This window comes from Rhinatrema bivittatum, chromosome 7, assembly GCF_901001135.1.
Source record: "Rhinatrema bivittatum chromosome 7, aRhiBiv1.1, whole genome shotgun sequence".
Lineage (NCBI taxonomy): Eukaryota > Metazoa > Chordata > Amphibia > Gymnophiona > Rhinatrematidae > Rhinatrema > Rhinatrema bivittatum.
This window is the reverse complement of record NC_042621.1, coordinates 119,238,815-119,260,891: the sequence shown is the minus strand read 5'-3', so window position 1 is coordinate 119,260,891 and position 22,077 is coordinate 119,238,815. Positions and strand designations below refer to the sequence as shown.

At 44.4% G+C, this 22,077-nt stretch overlaps 1 protein-coding gene across 5 annotated transcripts in view; it reads right to left on the bottom strand.

Moving 5' to 3' along the window:
* GBF1 (golgi brefeldin A resistant guanine nucleotide exchange factor 1) overlaps window positions 1–22,077 on the bottom strand; it is a 739,811-nt gene that overhangs the window by 303,868 nt on the left and 413,866 nt on the right. For all 5 annotated transcript variants that reach the window (XM_029609015.1, XM_029609018.1, XM_029609019.1 and 2 more), the window contains 3 exons: window positions 18,245–18,422; window positions 3,751–3,962; window positions 3,167–3,265 (listed from right to left, as the gene is read on the bottom strand). In XM_029609015.1, the coding sequence (XP_029464875.1) occupies window positions 3,167–3,265; window positions 3,751–3,962; window positions 18,245–18,422 (489 nt within the window). The remainder of the gene's footprint in view (window positions 1–3,166; window positions 3,266–3,750; window positions 3,963–18,244; window positions 18,423–22,077) is intronic.

Below are 22,077 nucleotides of genomic sequence, written 5' to 3'. Positions count from 1 at the left end.
CTTTTATACTGTAAAAGGTTTTCAATAAAAAGACTGAACTAAAAAAAGGAAAATCAGAAGCCCTGGCTTTATCTTTACAGCCCTGTTCCTGAAAGAAAACCAGGTATTGCTTCATAGGTGGCTCATGGTAATGCAGTGTGCTTAAAGGATGAGTTCCAGAAAATGTGTTTTATTGTCATTTAGAGTCTGTGGTGGCTAAAGTCCAACTTGGGAAGCCAAATGAACTCCCAGGTATGGCTCTCTCAAAACATGAGATACTTGGAAGATGTCTGAGCTTTGAGGGCCAAGCACTGGGACACTGACACCTCTCAGGTCAAGGTCTTATGCTTTTCTACTGTGAGTTGTCCTGTGAGTGTTGTTGAAGCAATTAAGGAATATTTAGATGGGGCTATCTCACCAGCTGAACTTTCTATGAATCCTATGGTATTTCTCTAAGGCTATGAGACTAGCTTGGAACTAAGCTAAGCTTATCCTTTTTTAATTTTTGTGTTGTAATTCTTTATTTATAATTGTTTAGAACATATATCAAAGCCACTTTTAACACATTGACTTAGGTTTACCCTTTTTGGTTAAGTAAGCATGAAGCTTTTTCTTTCTAGGCTGCTATGGGCTGAAGGCAACACTTGATCAGATATTGCATCCAATAACACTGTGGTTTGACTTGAGACATCAGGAGTCTTCATGATGACCCATGAGGTATATCTGTGAAGGATTATACCTCCCGACTGGAAGATCCATGTTTAGGAGCCTGAGGATCTGTTAATAGACAGGCCACAGTTTTGCTGAGTCACTCTGGGAAATCTGAGAGAGTGACTAAACTGCAGTGAACAAACCTCTTACAAATTTTTGCTAGAGCCTGTCTGGAACAGATTTCTAGTGGAGAGCGTCAGCCTGGAAAGATGTAGGCTGCAAGCTACCCGAGGGGAAGAAATGTGCTCTGCCGGAAGGTTCTTGGTCAATACAGGGGTTAGAACCTGGCATTTCTAACCCCTGTATTGACCAAGAACTGCAGGGAGAGCCAAGTCAAAAGAAAAGCTTTATAGACTGTGATAACTCTATTGAGCCAGGCTACTAATGAAGAGGTATTTTGCAATTTCTGTTGCTGAAATCTTGAACAGAGAAAAAACAATTTGTTTTCATTTGGGCTAACAGGATATGGAAGGAACTGCATCTGCATTAGCTAGTGCTTGGATACAGCTAGGTTTTTGTTTTAGAATTCTTCTATGTTTAACTTGTACTGTAAGTAAATCTCTTCCTCCTCTTGAGCCTCCACTCTTGTGAGCATAACATGTTATCTCGAGTTACAGATGACACGAGAGATCATCTTGGGTCACTGGCCAGACCTGGGATTTTCACATCTTTCCACCATACTGGGTACCACTTTTGAAGCTACTGGCCTGAACTGTCACTATCTCCAAAAAAAAACTTACTACTAATTATCATTTCCATAGTGCTACTAGTTATACACACCAATATATACACATACATATCAGATTTTATAATCTATTCAAGAACAGACAAAAGGACAAATAAGAGATTTAGGGAGTTTCATTTGTTATAGAAAATGTTTAAAATTAACAAGGGTATGAGCAGGAGAACCAGAATTTACAATTTAGAAGCAGGGTCAACATGATGGGATTTTAGATTGCATTTGAATAAGGCCAGAGTGGGAGCATGACGTACTAACTCAGGAAGTCTATTTCAGACATATGGAGCAGAAAGGTAGATAGAACCTGTATGAAGATGGTGATGGAGGTAAAAGGTATACAGATAAGCGTGATTTGCCCAGAAGGAGCATAAGGAGATAAGAGGAGAGATAGTGAGGAGCTGTAAAGTAAAGGCTCTTGTAGATGAGTAAAAAGATTGAACTGTATGCAGAAGTGGATAAGAAGTCAATGGCTGGTTCTTGATATTTGGTATTTTAAGTATAGGGAATATAGTATTATACAAGTATAGAGAATAAAATATATAAACTATTTCTCTCCTACTGTCTTTATGTTATTTTACCGTTTTATTTGTTCTGTTTTATTTATATTTTATTTTTATAGCATATTTATAATTACTGCTTATTTTTTGAAATTATTGTAAACCATTTTGGTCAATCCTGTATTGTTAAAGACAGTATAGAAATGGTTTAAATAAATAAATAAATAAATAGATTGAAAAGAGGGGTTATGTGTGTGTAGTGATATTGGTGGAAGTCATGCAGATGAATTTTGAATAGATTGTAGTGCAAAGAGTTCAGTGGGAGGCCTGTGAAGAGCAGATTGCAGTAATCTAATTGGAAGGTGATGAGAATGTGGATAAGAGTTTTTGGTAGTGTGTTCAGAAAGGAAAGGATTGATTACACTTTTTAGCCGTGTTTTGGATGTGTATATAGAAAGAGGGAGACGTTGAAGTTGGGAGGACAACTAATATCCACAGAAAGAAAGAAAGAAAGAAAGGAGAAGGAAAATGTCAAATTTGTGGACTTAGTTTAATGTGGTTTGGAAGACTCCAAAAAGACCAATGCAGAAACACAAAAAAATAATTTATGAATTGATTAAAAGGTTTGACTAGGAAAAGTACTAGCATAAAGAAAAAAATGATTTGGAAGATCAGCAGCTAACTAAAGAATGGTGGTCCGAGGTAGATGGTACTCTCGAGATGCAGAAAATTTTGAGACAAAGATGGTTAGTTGTCATAAAACCTGATGTTAGTTGTCATAAAACCTGATGTTAGTTGTCATAAAACCATTCATGTGCCCGATTTTATTTCAGCGTGCGCATGTGAGGCACATAAGGGGGGGGGGGGGTTTCTTAAAAAGCATGTGGCCACACAATCGGGACATCCCCAGTTCCCTCCCTGCGTGCTCCATGTGTGCTCCAATAAAGGAGCGGATTGGAAGGGAACTTCCCTAACCCCCTACCTCACCTTCCTCCCTTTTCCCCTCTCCTCCCTGACCCCAAACCCTACCTATCTATCCTAATTTTTTTTGTTGAAGAACTTACCTGCTCCTTTGGAGCAGTAGTAAGTTTTTTGCGCTGGCCCCCGCCCCACCCCTTTTCTAAACCCCAGCTCTTCCACGCATATCTGCCGGGGTTTGTGCGTGCCGGGGATTTACAATCCCCCCGTTATTGAATATCCTTCAAAAAGGCCAAATAAGTCATACAAACTCAGAACTTACCTCCAGCTGAAACTTTAGATGTTCCCTCATGCTTTCAAACAATAGGAAGCAGGCCTGGAGAGAAGCTGCATACAAATTCAACCGCTCAACACTTAATAGCTGGAGGAAAGAAATCAATAACCATGAAAAAGAAAACTACTGTCTACAACTCATATAGTCTATTCCAGGTACCAATGTCTTTCACATTTGTAATTTTAAAGCCATATTTAATACCTGAGAGACCTCCACCATAAACGTGTTGCCATCTTGTCAATTCACTGTTACTCATTTAATCTGTTCAATAGGGTAGTCTTATCTTACTTATACATTTCTTCAGTCAGAGTGCTGGCAGGTCTGGATGCTTCTTTGGTGGTACTGACTAATATTTTCTGTCACATCAGATTTAGCATGTGTCACATCAATGTGTGCAATGCATAATTTACAATAATTATCAGGTGTTATGTCTGATGCAGCCTGATGTAGTACTTGCTCTGAAATGTGTATTTCATACCCAAACACAACCAAAGGGAATTCACTGACCAATTGTCTGTTTTTGGGTTCCATTTACTTCCATCTTGAATTTGTATGCATTATATAGGGCTTACTTGGAAGAGGTGTCGACAGAGTTCATCCCTCACAAGTCCAAGAAGAGAAAGGTAATTGGCAATTGGAGCTGACTCCAGTGCCACAGTGATCAACTGTAGCCCCATGTGGATCATCACTTCAGAATTGTGTCTGTCATGAGGGTTGATGAGGGAAATGAGGAAGCGGAACAGTTCTCGAATACAAGGCAACCCATATGGAACCAGAGCTGCTCCTGAGAAAAATGAAACAGAAAACAAATATCAAGTTGTAATAATTCTTTATATGGCTTTTTGATACTGGATTCTGGCCCCATTGTAACTCAGTGAAGAGTTCTCCCAAGGGATATACCACCAACTATGAATAGATGCTTTACTAGGACCCCGCCATACTTTTTACCTTTGCTTATTTTTCATATCAGCAGATATTGGAAAGAACTCCTGCTTTAAAATCTGCTCTCTAGGGGAGACCCGAGGAGGTGAGATACTGCCCTCATTCAGATGGCTGAACTCGGGTGGGTGCAGGGAATGTTGCTGACTCCTCCTCGCCAATGTCACCACAGCGTCTGACTGCATAAGAACTGGCAGGTCTATGGCGCGCTACTGTCGGCGCGTTGCCCAAGGAGCGTGTATAAGGAACCTGCTACTTGCGAACCCCTAGGGGAGCCCCACGGGGATCTAGCAGGTATTAGACTCTGGCAGGCTGATTCCTTCCTCCTGGATTAAGTAAGTGTCTGTGTTTGACCTCCCTTGTGGGCAAGAAAAGGAAAGGCCAGAACATGTCATCTGCTGCAGCAATTGCTGCTTCTGGAACTCTCGATTCTTGGGTTAATCCATCCACCAGCTGTATCGGGGATGCTCTTGAAGGTACGTGTCTCCTCCAAGTAGTGTGTGTCTCTTAAGCCCAGAGTATCGTAATCCTCCTTCTCAACCGCTTATTATTGTTGAATCCCCTGTGGATTCTCTTCTTTTGGCCCCTCTTTGTTTTTCAGGGGCAGAGGAGAGATTGGGCTCAGGAGAGACTGAGTATTAGGTCCCCTCTGGAAGTGGTAGAGGGAAGAACACCATCCTCTCCTATTATAGCAGTATATATAGCGGTATAGCAGCATCTGAACAGAGAGGCCAAAATCTCTGAAAGTGACATTTTGTCGCCTGTTTCCTCACTATCTCGACCAATGTCAGTGATTTTGTCTCATGTTATTTTTTTCTGACCCTCAGAGGAGTGCAAATATTTCCTCTCAAAATATTTCTTTAAATGACCTTGCTTCTTCATTACAGCAGTTAGAGGGTATTTGAGGGTATTTTTCAGCTGATGCATCTGCCCAAATTGATTATCATCAATCCTTATTGGACAGCCACATCTCCCTATTGAGTTCCCTCTCTACTCAGGTTTCTGATAGTCACTCTCTTGAAAATGTGATAATTATCTGTCTCTGTGCTTCAGTGGCGATGTTTAAAATTTTACTAGATATAGAAATTTGTGCTTTCTAAATTTTCCTAAAAGTTTGTTTGTCGCGCCATATGAAATGGTTAAACAATATTTTTCTGAGGTTCTAAAAATTTTGCCTCAGAATATGACTCCTATTCATAAACGGCCTGATTTTTAATCCCCCATGCATGTAAAAAACGGGGGATATGCACATGGCTGGGCCTTGCGAGCATCTTCAAAGGGGCCCGGTCATGTGCATAACCCCCGTTACGTACCAAAGTGCCGGGCCCAGATAAAGGGGCGGTCCAGGGGGCAGGGAGGGGAGCAGCTGGAGGCAGCCGGTATAGCAGCCATTTGCCACTGTACCGGGGAAGGGACTGCCGGCGTGTCCAAGTTGCTACTGCTCCAACAGAGAATCAACGAAATAAAATTTAAAAAAAAAAAAGGGTAGGAGAAAGGGTTTAGGGGGTGGGGAGGAGAGGAGAGGGGAAGGGAAGGGAGGTTAGGGTAGGGAAATTCCCTCCCAGTCCACTCCTTAATTGAAGCGGTCTGGGAGGGAACTGGGGAAGGCCGGGATGCGTCGCCGCACAAAATTTGCTTTAATCTACCCCCCCTGCATGCGCGAATTACAAAATCCAGCACGCACATGTTATAAAAATGGCGCATCCATGTGTGCGCGCCGGGTAGCACGCTCACATGGACGCATGCTTCTTTAAAAATCTACCCCACTGTGTATTATATTTCCTCTCAGAAACATACTGCTGTATCTCAAGAAGGAGAGTTAGATGTTTTGACTTCTTCTCATAGGTTAGATCAGGGGTCAGGAACCTTTTTGGCTGAGAGAGCCATAAACGCCACATATTTTAAAATGTAATTCCATGAGAGCCATACAATATGTTTAAAACTAAATACAAGTAAATATGTGCATTTTATGTAAGATCACACTTTTAATGTACAATAAGTCTCTGAAAATATTACACCAGGCCTTAAGACACCAATACATCTCCTATTAGGAAAACGAACTAAGTCAGGCTGCTATAGAGTCCTACACAGAAACAACACGCCAGCAGAAAACCTCACCTGAATCACGTGCTGTCCCTCACCTAACATAGAATAAAGAGACCAAAACGCATAACAAGAAGCATGCAGAAAAAACTGAATTGGAAACTGCAACAAGCCAGAGTCTCTGTATGCAGTGTAACAAAGGAAAAAAGAAACATCACCCATCCTTATAAAACAAATCAAGAAATATAAAATCATCAGCAGTAAAACTGTACTAACAAAAAGAACATATTTCGAAACAGCTGATGAGTGGAATATCCAATAATTAAAAACTCATACAAAACATTTCCAGATACCAACAAAATATTTCAAAATAGCAGACACAAAGATCCAGTAATGAAAAATAATAAGGATACAAAAATTTTTTTGCTCTGCATACCTGGGAACGTTTGATATCCAGGTGTCCTGAGATTGTTCTGAATTAGCAGGAGGTGGGGTGGTTTGCTTGGAACTTTCTCCTCTCTCAGTCACATACCAGCACTCTCTCTCACACTGGCTCTCAATGACACACCTATACACACATGCTCTCAGTACTCACATATACACATGTTTTTTCTCTCTCATATAAGCTCTTAATTACACATTTACACATATGCTGTCTATCTTTTCACGCTTACAGACACACACAGGCTTTCAATCACATAAATACATGCTGTCTTTTTCTCTCACACACAGACTCTCATTCACATGCTTACAAACATGTCCTCTCTTTCTCTCATTTACACACAGGCTCTCAATCACATACTCACATGCTCCCTCACCTAAATCAGCTCTCAATCACACACAGACACACATGGTCTCTCTCTCTCATTGAAACACAGGCTCTCAATCACATACTCCATCACCTAAACCAGCTGTCAATCAGACACAGACACACATGATATCTATCTTACTTGTACACACAGGCTCTTAATCATACATACACATGATTTCTCTCACACACAAAGGATCTCAATCATACACACATACTCTTTCACACAAACAGGTTTTCAATCACAAACTTACACATACAGGTTCCCAATGGTAAACTTACATTCATGCTCTCTCTCTCACAGGCAGGCTCTCAATCACAGACATACTCTCTTTCACATGTACAGGCTCTCAATCATTCACATACATGCAATCTCTCACTCACACACACAGGATCTCAAACACACATGCTTGCTCGCTCATTCACTCTCTCTCTCCCCCACCCCCACCCCGGGAACTCGCGGCAGCAGCAGCCTCCTCCCAACGCTAACCTCCTTCATTTTCAGCCCTCGAGGAGGCGAAGGCGGAGTCCCATCGGTCGCGGTTGAAACTCTTAATTTTCCTCCGAGCCGCGCTGCAGTCTTCTTCCCGTCGGACATTAGCGTGGCCTCTTCTTCCCGTGCAGGCACCCGATGCTCACCACTTCCTCTTCCGGGCCGCGGGAAGAAGAGAGCGCACCGGCGTGCTCTCTTCTTCCTGCGGCCCGGTAGAGGAAGTGGTGAGCATCGTGTGCCTGCGCGGGAAGACTCCCGCGCAGGCACCCGATGACTCCAGCGCTGGCAGCCGGCTGACCCCCGATGACTCCCGCGCAGGCACCCGGCTGACTCCAGTCGTGCCGCTGACTCTCTCTTCTCCTCCCCCCCCCCCCCCCCCGCGGCCCGGAAGAGGAAGTGGAGAGCATCGGGTGCCTGCGCGGGAAGAAGAGACCACACTGGTCTCTTCTTCCCGCGCAGGCACCCGATGCTCTCCACTTCCTCTTCCGGGCCGCGGGGGGGGGGGGGGGGGGAGAAGAGAGCACGCCGGTGCCGCTGACTCCAGCAGTCCTGCCGCGTTCCGCCCGGGCTGACAGCATTTTAAGCCCGGGCGGCGGAGGACCGGGGAGCAGCTGGGTCAGCGGGGAACCGCAAAGTGTGGCGACATTTGTCCGCGAGCCAGATGCAGCCCTCAAAAGAGCCATATCTGGCTCGCGAGCCATGGGTTCCCGACCCCTGGGTTAGATGTTTCAGCATTATTAGAAAACTCCCAGGAAGATATTTTGTCAAAAGAAATTGTCACTTTTGCTCTAGAAATGGGTAGGGATTTAATTTTAAAGTTGTTTTTTCATAATAGATCATCCCCCTTTCATGGAAGGAAAGTTAATGTTTTTCCTAATCTTTCTGAGTAGACCCAGGATAAGAGGAAATCTTTCCTTCAATTAAAATCTCAATTTCTTGAACTGGGGGCCTCTTTCTTCCTCAAGTTCTCCTGTAAATGTATTATAATTTACCAGGGGAACAAATTAATTTTCTATGAACCTGCTCAATGAAAAAGATTTTTGGATGATAAAGTAAGGTAAGAGAAAGAGCAGTATTTTTTTTCTTTTTTGAAGGATGTATCGATTATACTATATTGTACTTACTTACTAATCAGATATCATCCATCTCCCCATTTATGGACTGTTCCTTCATGTTTAAGTTTTTTTCATGTTTTATTTTATTCACTTCTTATTTTCTGTAATTGCCTGTCATGAATGGTACTTTGCATGTACAGGAAAATTAGTTTCTTACCTGATAATTTTCGTTCCTGTAGTACCACGGATCAGTCCAGACTCCTGGGTTTTGCCTCCCCTCCAGCAGATGGAGACAGAGAAATTTTGATGGACTCTGCCATAAATACCAGGATGCCACCTACAGTCCGTCAGTATTACTCAGTCACAAAGCAGAATGGTACAAAACCAAACTAACTATATACAGTAACCTAACAACTTAACCTGGATCACTAACCCCCAAGTGGGAACAGAACCCGTAAGATACGGGAAACCAAAGATCTGCATCTCCAATTAAAGATAACAACTGAAACGAGCGGACTCTCCATGACCTGCGAACGCCAAATGGGTGGGACTCTGGACTGATCCATGGTAATGCAGGAACAAAAATTATCAGGTAAGAAACTAATTTTCCTTTCCCTGTATGTACCCGGATTAGTCCAGTCTCCTGGGATGTACCAGAGCTACCTTACCTGGGATGGGATCCGGAGAGGCCCGCTCTCAGAACACCTTCTCCAAATCCACCCGCACCTGGGTCCTGGACATTCAACCAATAGTATCTGGCAAAGGTATGTAACGATTTCCAGGAAGCCGCTCTGCAAATCTCCTGTGGCGAAATTTGCTGACATTCTGCCCACGACGCCGCTTGAGCACGAGTGGAATGTGCCCGCAGCCCAACAGGCAAGGATTTGCCCTTCATCAAGTATGCTGAATGGAATGCCTCCTTCAACCATCGGGCGATAGTGGCCTTTGATGCTACGTTACCTCTTTTAGGGCCACTCCAGAGTACAAAGAGATGATCCGAGACTAGAAAACCATTAGTAATCTCCAGATAACGCAGCAAAGACCGTTGAAAATCCAATTTCTTTAAGTCTCTGTAAAGAGGATCTGCCCTATCCAAGTCCGAAAAAAAGGGAAGCTCCACCGATTGATTCAAATGAAAGGAGGAGACTACCTTCGGAAGGAAGGAAGGGATTGTTCGCAAGGATACACCAGAATCCGAAATCCTCAGAAAGGGTTCCCGGCATGACAAAGCCTGAAGCTCAGACACCCGTCGAGCGGATGAAATTGCCACCAAAAACACTACTTTCAACGTGAGATTCTTCAACTTTGCCCTTTTTAAAGGTTCAAACGGCGCAGTACACAAGGCCGAAAGTACCAAAGTCAAATTCCAAGATGGAGAAGGAGATCTCACAGGTGAATGTGAGGCCTCACCTGGAGTACTGTGTTCAGTTCTGGAGACCGTATCTACAAAAAGACAAAGACAAGATGGAAGCGGTACAGAGAAGGGCGACCAGGAAGGTGGAGGATCTTCATCGCATGACGTACGAGGAGAGATTGAAGAATCTAAATATGTACACCCTGGAGGAAAGGAGGAGCAGAGGTGATATGATACAGACTTTCAGATACTTGAAAGGTTTTAATGATCCAAAGGCAACGACAAACCTTTACCATAAGAAAAAAAATCAGCAGAACCAGGGGTCACGATTTGAAGCTCCAGGGAGGAAGATTCAGAACCAATGTCAGGAAGTATTTCTTCACGGAGAGGGTGGTGGATGCCTGGAATGCCCTTCCGGAGGAAGTGGTGAAGACCAGAACTGTGAAGGACTTCAAAGGGGCGTGGGATAAACACTGTGGATCCATAAAGTCAAGAGGCCACCAATGAAGAGTGGGTGACTCGCCAGAATGATGGCTACTGCCTGGAGACAATACCCTTATTCAATAAACATACACATGGTTACTGTGACTCCAACATCACTCTAAGCTTCAACAGCAAGAGGAAATGTGGAAAAAAGGATTTGCACTCACAAAGACGGGAGTAGCTGGCTTGTTACGGCGGTTACTACCCCAAACCAAATATCCAAATTACTACCTCCACCTTCCTCTATTCCTGATGCCTTTCAACTAGCTTGATCACTCCATTCTTATACTTCACTTCAATGCATATCCAGCATAGTTTCTCTGCTTCAACAGCAGGGGAAAAGAAAAACTGTTACTTCACACATCCAGCAGAGCTCTCTGCTTAAACGGCAGGGGAGAAGAAAAAAGGATTCACACTCACAAAGCGGGGAGTAGCTGGCTTGTTACGGCGGTTACTACCCCAAACCAAATGTGCCTGATACTTCACTTTCAATGCATATCCAGCATAGCTCTCTGCTTCAACGGCAGGGGAGAAGAAAAAAACTGATACCTCACGCATATCCAGCATAGCTCCCTGCTTCAACGGCAGGGGAGAAGATAAACAACCAATAAGGGCTGTATAACATAATCTGGGTAAAAACAAATAAGCATGGGTGTAGCTTGCTTATTGCGGCGGTTACTACCCCTACTACCTCTAACTACTCAAGCTAGATATTTCACTTGGATGCAGCTCCATCACCGCTCTCTACATTAATGGTGGGGGTGGAAGGGAATTAGAACCAAGAGCTAAGAGAAACAGATAAGTATGAGAGAAGAAATGAGGGAAGCTTGCTGGGCAGACTGGATGGGCCATTTGGTCTTCTTCTGCCGTCATTTCTATGTTTCTATGTTTCTATATGAATGCAAATGCTTTGCTCCGCGAAAATGAGAAACATCCAGATGCACAGCTAATGGAACTCCCTAAATGTTGCTGTGTAAACAACCTAGCACTGCAACCTGTACCTGCAAGGAACTACACGATAACCCCTTAGCCAAGCCAGCTTGAAGGAAACACAAAATATCTGGCTTGGACGCTCATGTAGGCAGAATCTCCCTATCCATGCACCAATTCTTAACCACCTTCCGTACACGTACATAAGACAGAGACGTAGAAGCCTTACGTGAACTCAAGAGCATTGATACCACCATGTCGGAATAGCCCTTGCTCTTCAGACGCCACCTCTCAAAAGCCTTGCTGCTAGACAAAAGCGATCGACCTGGTCGAAACAGACCCTGATGAAGCAGGTCCGGAAGATCCGGAAACCGCAGAGGAACCTGCACGGTGAGATTGACCAGATCTGCAAACCATGGACGACGGAGCCACTCGGGAGCCACTAGGATCACTTCGAACGGGTGCAGCTCTATTCTTCGGAGTACCTTTCCGATTAGAGGCCAAGGCGGGAAGACATACAGCAATACCCCCATCGGCCAGGGAAGTACTAGAGCTTCTACGCCTTCCGCACTTGTGTCCCTGCGGCGAGCAAAGAATCGTGGGGCTTTGGAATTCCGGAATGTCGCCATCAAATCCATGCAGGGCATTCCCCACGTGTTGCAGATGAGTTGAAAAGCCACCTCAGCCAGTTCCCACTCCCCGGGATCAAGACAATGTCAGCTCAGAAAATCCGCATGAACGTTGTCGACCCCCGCTATGTGGGACGATGCAATACTGACCAGGTACTGTTCTGCCTAGCTGGCAGTAGATGAGCATCTAATGCCACCGGCTGACTCTTGGTTCCATCCTGGCAATTGATGTAGGCTACCCTGGTCGCATTGTCTGATAGAATTCTGACCGACTTCCCCCTGATGAGTGGGAGAAAGGCCTGCAATGCCAGTCACAACGCCCTGGTCTCCAGATGATTGATGGACCATTGTGACTCCTCTTGGGACCATTGTCCTTGAACCGATTGACGTAGACAAACCGCTCCCCAACCGGAGAGACTGGCATCCATAGTCACCACCGTCCAAGTCTGGGACAACCAAGGGAACTCCACGGCTCAAGTGGTTAGTGCAGTTAGTGTAGCTGGGTTAAAAAAAGGTTTGGATAAGTTCTTGAAGGAGAAGTCCATTAACGGCTATTAATCAAGTTTACTTAGGGAATAGCCACGGCTATTAATTGCATCAGTGGCATGGGATCTTCTTAGTGTTTGGGTAATTGCCAGGTTCTTGTGGCCTGGTTTGGCCTCTGTTGGAAACAGGATGCTGGGCTTGATGGACCCTTAGTCTGACTCAGCATGGCAATTTCTTATGTTCTTATGTCCGAACGGAGCCACCAATCCAAACTAGCCTTGGCTGCGTCCGGCAATGGTAACAGCAAATAAAATTGTTCGGAAACCAGATTCCAGCAAGAAAGCAAGGCCGATTGCAATAGCTGCATGTGAGCGAAGGCCCATGGAACCAGCTCCAGGGTCGAAGTCATGGACCCCAGAACTTGCAAGTAATTCCAAACCTTCGGGGGATATTTGGACAAGGCTCTTACCTGTCCTTGTAATTTGATGATGCGGTCCGCCGTGAGGAAGACTCTGCCTGCTGGGTGTCGAACAAAGCTCCCAAAAACTCCAGGGATTGGGAGGGAAGAAGATGACTCTTGGACCGGTTGACCACCCAACCGAGTGCACCCAGCAGTTGAAGGACCCGGTCTATCACCTCCTGGCAGAGTGCCTCCGACTTCGCACGAATCAACCAATCGTCCAAATACAGATGCACCAAATATCCTTCCCTGCGTAGCTGTGCAGCAACCACCACCATGATCTTGGTAAACACTCTGGGCATGATGGCAAGACTGAAAGGCATAGCCTGAAATTGGTAATGCTGCCCCAGAACGGAAAAGCGCAGGAACTTCTGGTGATCGGCTCTCATCCCGACATGCAAATATGCCTCCGTCAGATCCAAGGATGATAGAAACTCCCCCTGCCGTACTGAAGCAATCACCGACCATAATATCTCCATGCGTGGAATCCGAAGACATCTGTTGACCCGCTTTAAATTGAGAATGGGCCTGAAGGTTCCCTCCTTTTTGGGAACCACAAAGTAAATGGAGTAGCGACCTCGGCGATGTTCTGCCGGAGGTACAGGGATAATGGCTCAGAGATCGAGAAGATGCCAAGGAGTCTCCCTTACCGCCTGGCGCTTGGTTGCATAGCCACAGGGAGAGACCAGAAACTGAGGGCCTGGCCGTCGTGCAAACTCTAACACATAGCCGTGTCTTATCACAGATAGGACCCACTGGTCTGTCATGAGTTTGGCCCATTCCTCGTAAAATAGAGACAGCCTGCCCCCTATCACCGGTACCGAGGAGTGGACCAGCTGCCCATCATTGTGAAGGCTTTCCGGATGGCGCGGACTGGGTATTACCAGGTTTACCGAATCGTCGGCCATGAAAGGACTGAGGCCAGGACTGTTGTCTGTTGGAGTTTGGACGAAAGGACAAGGTAGGCTGCTGAGAAGTCAGAGATCTGGACACAAAAGAGCCTCTAGACCTCGGTCTGTCCTCAGGCAGGCAATGTACCTTATTCTCCCCGAGCGATTGTATCAGATCCTCCAACTCCTTGCCAAAGAGCAATTTGCCCTTGAAAGGCAGAGAACCCAACTGGGACTTAGAAGAGACATCTGCCGCCCATCTTCTCCATTCTGGCTTTGCGACCTTTTGGTGTCTTGAGGGCACATTTGGTGCAAGTCAGGAAATCATGCTCACGGCCTAAACACATTACACAGACTCCAGGAGGGTCTGTGATGGACATGGTGCGAGTACAGTTCGGGCACTGACGAAACCCCGACGCCATGGCCATAGAAAAAATCGAGCCGCAGTACGGTCGACGGCCAGTAGGCCGCGAGGGCCAAACTCTATGGTAATCGAAAAACGGTGAAAAACTTTCCGGAGTACCACGGCCTGAGAAAAGTTAGAGGAGGGACCCCTGTGGGGCAATCTAATTTTAATTAACTCCGTGAGGAAAATTCCTGTCAGGAATCTCTTCAGAGCTCCTAAACCGCGAGGCTACTGCTGCGCGGAAAAAAGAAGACTGAAGGGAGACCCCTGCTGGCTGCAGGGTTAGTGCCATGCTGGGCATGCCCAGTAGGGGCCAGTCAAAGTTCTGGAAACTTTGACAGAAGTTTTCCGTGATTGGGCTCCATCCTGATGATGTCACCCATATGTGAGGACTACCATCCTGCTTGTCCTGTGAGAAATAGAAGATCACGTACAGGAAGATCAAAAAGAAGATATAAATTTGACAGAACTTTTAGAAAAATCGTCTGACATGGAAATAAAGACAAGAGCTACATTGATTGTTCAATTTGTAGATACATCTGAGGGAGATTCTATTTTTAGGTTGTATTTTAAATATCAAAATTCTAAGTTTCATGGTTACTCAATTAGGATCTTTCCAGATATTTCTTATAATACTCAGTTAAGAATAAAGGAGTTTCTAACAATGAGAGATAGAGTTACACAACGTGGAGCTAAATTTCTTCTTCATTTTCCTTGTTGTTGCATAATTCTATATCAAAATATGAGGTATGTGTTCAATCAACCTGAACAACTTCACTCATACCTGGATTCCTAATCCCATATTTCTCTTTAGATAATAAACGTGGGGGTAAATAGTTAAATATGGTCAAGACACAATGTAGTGTTAAATTTCTGATATATTCTGCTCTTTTTATTTATCTACCAGTCTCTTTAATTACTCACAAATGATATTCTAGGTTTCACAGATTGTATGTGTAATATCATAGATATATGTTGCCTTAAATAACTGTATTGTGGATACAATGCTGTGTAATATCTTTATGAAAATGTAAAGTTAATAAAATAATAAAAGTAAAAAAAAAAAAGAAAATTGCCCTCTATAAGCAGAACTTTCATATTTACATTTAAACTGAAAACACCTGTTAAAACACTGAATTAAGAATTTGAGAAGAGGTAAATTGATATAACCTGAAAGTGAAGCAAAATGGTAAAGGAAGAGATTACAGGACCTCCATTTTGAAGAAGAATATAAAAATTCCTGAGATTGCTTTTCAAGGGCAGTCATCTACAGTCAGCTCACTGAATGTGGATCATCAAGACTTTGGCCATTTGCAAGAAGTTGAAACCTACTGTTAAGATTTAAATATTATGGGGTCAATCAAGATGGTGGCTGCAGAAGAGAGACCTGCATCGTGTCTATCCAACAGCTGAAGCATACTTACTTTCATAATGGTAGAAAGGAAGGGCAAAATCCAGACCCTTCTGTCCAAGTCTTCTCTGATCACCTCTAATGGCTTGATTGACAAGTTTATTATTCAAGGAAAAGATTCTTTGGAAACCTCCTTAGTGGTAGGTGAAGTTTGTTCACCAGAGCCTGAATCAACTTTAAACCCCCAAGTTTGGTATCTACCGGAGCTTCTGGCATGGAGATTCTAGGAAGAGCATCCCCCTCCCCTCATGGGGGAAACATTTTCTGCGCAACTCCCCATGGTAAATAGAGGTGAGAAGCCAAAGTCAGCCTCTATTGCTGAGATCCCAAGCAGACAGATTTGATACATGGGGATGATTTTGTTCATTTGGAGCATGAGATGCCTGCTTAGAGATCAGACATGATGCCAAAAGCCAAGCTGCAATTGCTTGGATCAGTAGTGAGGTTCATCATGCCTGAGTCTAGGCAGGAATGGTGGGCAAGCAGAGAGTCTGAGTGAGCTGGCCAGATGGGGAGGAGGAATGTAGATTCAGCTTGGCTTGTTAAAGAAACTCTAGAGAACTGTCCCTCTAAATGATCTGAGAAAATGTCCTCTTCCTTCAAAGAAACTCAGGGTAATTAATGGCTGATGACAATACACTGTTGAACCATGCTAAAAAATTACAAACTTTGGAACATCGGGTTTCAGAAGTATCCAAGGTGAATTTGTGTTTGCTTAAAGAAAATTTTGTCCTATAATCCAAAGTTGAGAGTTTGAAGAATGACCAAAAGAAGATATAATTTATGAGTATAACATTTTTCAAAAAAAAAAAAAAAAAAGACTACTTCATTTCTGCTAACAAATGTTAGAAAATATATATTGGAGACCATGAAATATTCTTCTAGGCATTAATTTCAATTGCAAAGATTTAAAGATGAATTTTAAAAGCTAGACTTGCGCCAAAAATCAGGAGATGTGCGCACATCTAGCACATGCAAATGTTCACCCCATTTTATAAGCCACCCACATGCGTGCATAAGTCAAAATGCGCGAATATCTTGCATCAGAGAAAAAAAGGGCTGAAAGTGGGCATCACATGGGCATTCCAGGATGGGACCAAGAGATGTGTGAGCAAGTATCTATGTGCCTGGGTGAATGCCCAGGTATAGTTTAGCATAAAGTTACTTCTGCTATGGAGGAGGTGTAAATCTGAATAGAACTATTTCTAGGAATCTCTGAGGTGTTTGAGGGGTCTGGGTTAACTGGGGGCATGTAGGCTAAAGAACCAGGGGGGTTTGGAGGATCTAGCTGTAGACTGGTGGTCGAACTGGTGAAACTGGTCATGGCAGGGACATGCACCAGTTATAAAATTCCCTTACTTGTGTGGCTCAAAGCTGATATTACATGGCTGCGTGCACACTTGTAAAATCAGGAGCATACATATGCATGCCAGGCTATTTTATAATATGCGCGCAGGATATAAAGTTGCCACGCGCCCATATACACATGTATGTATATGTGTGCCCGCACACCTATTTGAAAGTTACTGACCTATTTACCACAGAAGAAAATTAAAGAAAATTTGGAAAAGGCACAACTAGCTGTCCAATTGACTTTGGACAGCTTGGATGTTTCTCCATTATTGCCAACTTCCAGGGAAGCTGCAAATGTTCCAGCAATGTTAGCTTCTTCTGTGTAAGAAATGGATAGAGTTTTTTGTTTTTTTTTTTAAATGTTCTTCCATTATAGGGGGAATTAATTTCCGGGAGCAAAACTCTGTTTTTCCTGATGTTTCCAAACATATTCAGGGCAAATGTAAATTGCTGTCTAAGAGCAATTTCTCTTGGTGCAGTGTTTTCCCTGGGATTCCCTTGCAAATGTCTGATCAAATTTCAGGGAGCTAGATACATATTTTGGAAACCTGGGCATCTAAAAGTCTTTTCTTCAAAGTAAATCTTCAAAGTCGCTGTACATGCAATACCATACGAATAAGCACATTCTCTCTCCTGTACTCAGCTCAAGCCATAATTATTTTCTTGTACACTCAGTTTTCTTTTTCATCAATTTTCTTTATCTTCTTGATCCCCACGATTTTGGGCTATGTGACTTGTTGAAATTAATTTGCTTAATTTAGCTTTTATTGGTAATTTATGTATCTTGATGTATATTTTGAAACTTGAATAATGAGAATACACATTTAAATATTACAACATTTGCAATGGAAAGGAGGGAAAAGCTAAACAAATCAACACACTAAGTTTATAATGAGAAATACTGGATTAGTTATGGTTATAAAGGAAAAATAAATAAATTGAATGCAAATGATTTCCATGACACACACAGAGTTTCAATACTGTGATGAACAACATTTTTCTGAAGTGTTGAATAGTGAATACATAGGTATTAATCTCTTTCACAACACTTTGACAAACCATAGTAATCGTATCAAAATTTAAGAGAACAGATATAAATGGCTGGTGAGATTCTGGGTTTTGTTTATTTTTTTTAAACATAGTAGCAGAATTCTCAATGTTAATCTTGTAACAAATTTGTATTTTTGAGCCATTAATCAGTAATCAATCTCTTATTTGAGCCAATAATTTCTTACCCAATTCAGAAATTAATCTCTGATCTCTCTCTTAATATAATTGTCAGTTGAATTTGATTACAGAGGCATAACATTTGTAGGTAAAACTCACCTTCTTTGTGTGTGGACTGAGTAAACCTCACTCCTCGTGGATTTACATAATCCATGTCATGTACAGATGCAGAGTCTGAATGCTCTGCTATAGAAGCACTGTCTTCCAGAACCTCTGGAATGGACTCCACAGAGGCAGATTGAGTATTGTCTCCCCTTAGAACTTCATTCTTCATACACTTAATCAAATGGAAAAATATATATAAGAAACAATTCTAAAAGCTCTACTACTCCTCCTCAGAGTATTGTGTGGCAATGGAGTTCTTGTATACATAGCACAACAGTGAAACTTTGGATATCCAATAAGGACAGGACACTGTTGAAATCCTCCAAATCACGAGCCCAGATCTGCTGTCATTTCATCTGTGAATGGATGTCAGATAGATGAATGGACGAATGGCCCTATAAAGTGTTCTTTACACACTTGTACAAGGATTCCTAAAAAAGTACAGGACGACATGGAACCCTAGTTTGAGCAACGTAGCACAAAAGCTTTGTTAGTGTGTACCACAGATCTCTAAATCAGAGATAAATTCATCACACTGGTATCAATGTGTGTAGAACAGCAGCTTGAATCCAGCATTTACTCAAAGGGCTATATCAAGAAATTAATTTTAATGATTGTAACATATATTTTGCAAGATATAAGGTATTTGCTCACTTGTAATTGTTCTTTGAAGATAGTATAGGAAAATTAGTTCTTACCTGTTAATTTTCGTTCCTGTAGTACCACGGATCAGTCCAGACCGTGGGTTGAGCCTCCTGTCCAGCTGATGGAGACAGACTAAAACTGAAAAGGGTATCCTATATCAGGACAGAGCCTACCCTGCAGCCCTTCAGTATAACTATTGTCAAAGCAGATAAGAACCAAAAGAACCCAGAAAAGTGATCAAGCAAGTAAACAAGACTCAAATGAGTAACAAACTAAACAATTATCAAAGAGGAATGGACTCTGTAAAATAGCGCTCTTGCATATCCTTGGTCATCAATACAGATGCTTCCGGTGTCCGTAAGATAATGATAGGTGATGTTCATCCAGAGATCTATAGGAAAAGTGTGCGGCAACAAGAAAAGAACTAGGGAAGGGCGCCTGGACTGATCCATGGGATTACAGGAACAAAAATTAACAGGTAAGAACTCATTTTCCTTTCCCTGTATGTACATCAGATCAGTCCAGACCGTGGGATGAACCAAAGTGTCCCTAAACCGGGTGGGACCGAGATAGTCCCGCTCAAAGCACCTGCCGCCCAAAAGAACCAAAAACCGGGGCGTGCACATATAAGCGGTAGTGTCGAGCAAAGATATGCAGGGGTGACCATGTAGCGGCCCTGCAGATCTCTTGCAGAGAGACCGAGAGACTCTCCGCCCATGAAGTAGCCTGAGAATGCAAAGAGTGAGCCTTCAAACCCTCAGGAACTGTCCAGCCTTGGCAAAGATATGTCGAAGAAATGGCTTCCTTCAACCACTGAGCAATAGTAGTCTAGGAAGCCTGTTTGCCCCTATTTGGACCACTCCAGAGGACAAAGAGATGATCGGACAGTCGAAACTCATTGGTAACGTGAAGATAGCAGAGTAACACACATTTCATGTCCAGCCGACAAAGATCACCCCCAGAGGGACCCGCGACATCCTCTGGAGTGAATGCAGGAAGCTCCACTGACTAACATGGAAAGTAGAAACGACCTTCGGCAAAAAGGAAGGAACGGTGGTCTTGAGAGAGACTCCCGCAACCGAAAAACGCAGAAAGGGCTCCCGACAGGACAGCGCTTGAATCTCCGAAATCCGTCGAGCAGAACAAACAGAGACCAAGAAAACTGCCTTAAGCGTAAGATCCTTTAGAGTAGCCCAACGGAGAGGTTTGAATGGAACAACACAGAGAGCCAGGAGGACTAAATTGAGATTCCAGGACAGACAGTGGGACGGACGGGCGGTCTCAAATGTTTGGCGCCCTTCAAAAACCGAACCACGTCCGGAGGAGATGCCAAGGTGTGCCCTTCAACTTGACTGAGAAGAGAACCGAGAGCGGACACTTGGATGCGCAACAAATTGAAGGGCAGCCCCTTGGAGAGACCATTCTGAAGAAAAGCACACACCATGGAGACCGGTGCCGAGCACGCCAAGACACCCGATTCTGAACAGATATTATCAAAGATTTTCCAAACACGAACATAAGCCAAAGAAGTAGATGGTTTCCACGCCCAGAGGAGAGTGGTAATCACCTCCTCCTTATAGCCTTTACGCCTCAGGCATATCCGTTCAAAAGCCAGGCCACTAGACAGAAGCGATCCACCTGGTTGAAAAATATGGGACCTGCCGAAGCAGATGAAGGAGATGGCTGAGATGAAGAGGCCCGTCCGACGCCAGGTTGATCAAATCCACGAACCACGGCCTTCGGGGCCATTCGGGTGCTACCAGGATGATCGGCCCCTCGTGGAGTTCTATTCTTTGTAGAACGTTTCCCACGAGAGGCCAAGGAGGAAACACGTATAGGAGGACATCCGAGGGCCAAGGGAGAGCGAGGGCATCCACTCCCTCCGAACAGTGCTCTCTCCAACAGCTGAAGAACCAGTTGGCTTTGCTCAAAGTTGCCATGAGGTCCAGGAGTGGGAGACCCCACCTGCTGATGATCAAGCTCATGGCTTCATCCGAGAGCTCCCACTCTCCCGGATCGAGACGCTGGCGACAGGGAAATCGGCCTGCACATTCTCCTTGCCCGCTATGTGGGAGGCTGCCAGACAATCCAGATGCTGCTCCGCCCAGGCAAGGAGCTGGCTGGCTTCCAGGGCCACTAAGCGACTCCACGTGCCCCCCTGCCGGTTGATATAAAGCTACAGCAGTGGAGTTGTCGGAGAGGACCCTTACTGCCTTGCCTCAGAGCAGAGGTAGAAACTCCTGTAGGGTCAGGCGAACCGCCCGGGCTTCCAGCCGATTGATGTGCCAGCAGGATTGGACTGGGGACCAATATCCCTGCATGGTCAGAGACTGACAGACTGCTCCCCAGCCAGAGACTGGCGTCCGTAGTGACAATGGATCCACTGTGAAGTCTGAAGAGGCATGCCCCTCAGAAGATGTGGACGCGAGAGCCACCACTGTATATCGGCAATGATAGAGGCCGAAAGCAGGAGCACCATTTGAAACTGTTCTGACACCGGCTGCCAGCGGGATAGCAAAGCTCTCTGTAATGGTCGCATATTTTTTTATTTATTTTATTTATTTAGATTTCTATGCACAAAAGCCCAGGGGACTAGGTCGATGGTGGAGGCCATAGTCCCCAGGACCTGGAGGTAGTTCCACACCATCGGGAGCAGGAGCGAGATAAGGTTGCGCACCTGATTGATGAGCTTGAATGCCAGAGCATGGGGCAGGAACACCTTGCCGAGCCGCATCGAAATGTGCCCCCAGAAATTCCAACACCTGGGAACGTTGTAGATGGCTTTTGGGGAAGTTGATTATCCACCCGAGGGAGGTAAGAAGAGCAAGAACCCGGTCGAATGCCTGCCGGCAGAGAATCTCCGTCTTGGCCCTCACGAGCCAGTTGTCCAGATAAGGATGGACCAAGATTCCTTCCCGGCGGAGAGCAGCCACCACCACCACCATGACTTTGGTAAAGGTGCGCGGCGCGGTGGCGAGACCAAAGGGCAGCGCCCGGAACTAAAAATGCTGGCCCAGAATGTGGAAGCAAAGGTACCTCTGATGTTCGGGGTGAATTGGGATGTGTAAGTACGCCTCCGTTAGGTCGAGAGAGGCCAGGTATTTGCCGGGATGAATAGCTGCTATGACCGCCCTCAGAGTCTCCATCCAAAAATGGGGCACCTTGAGGGCCTGGTTTACCCT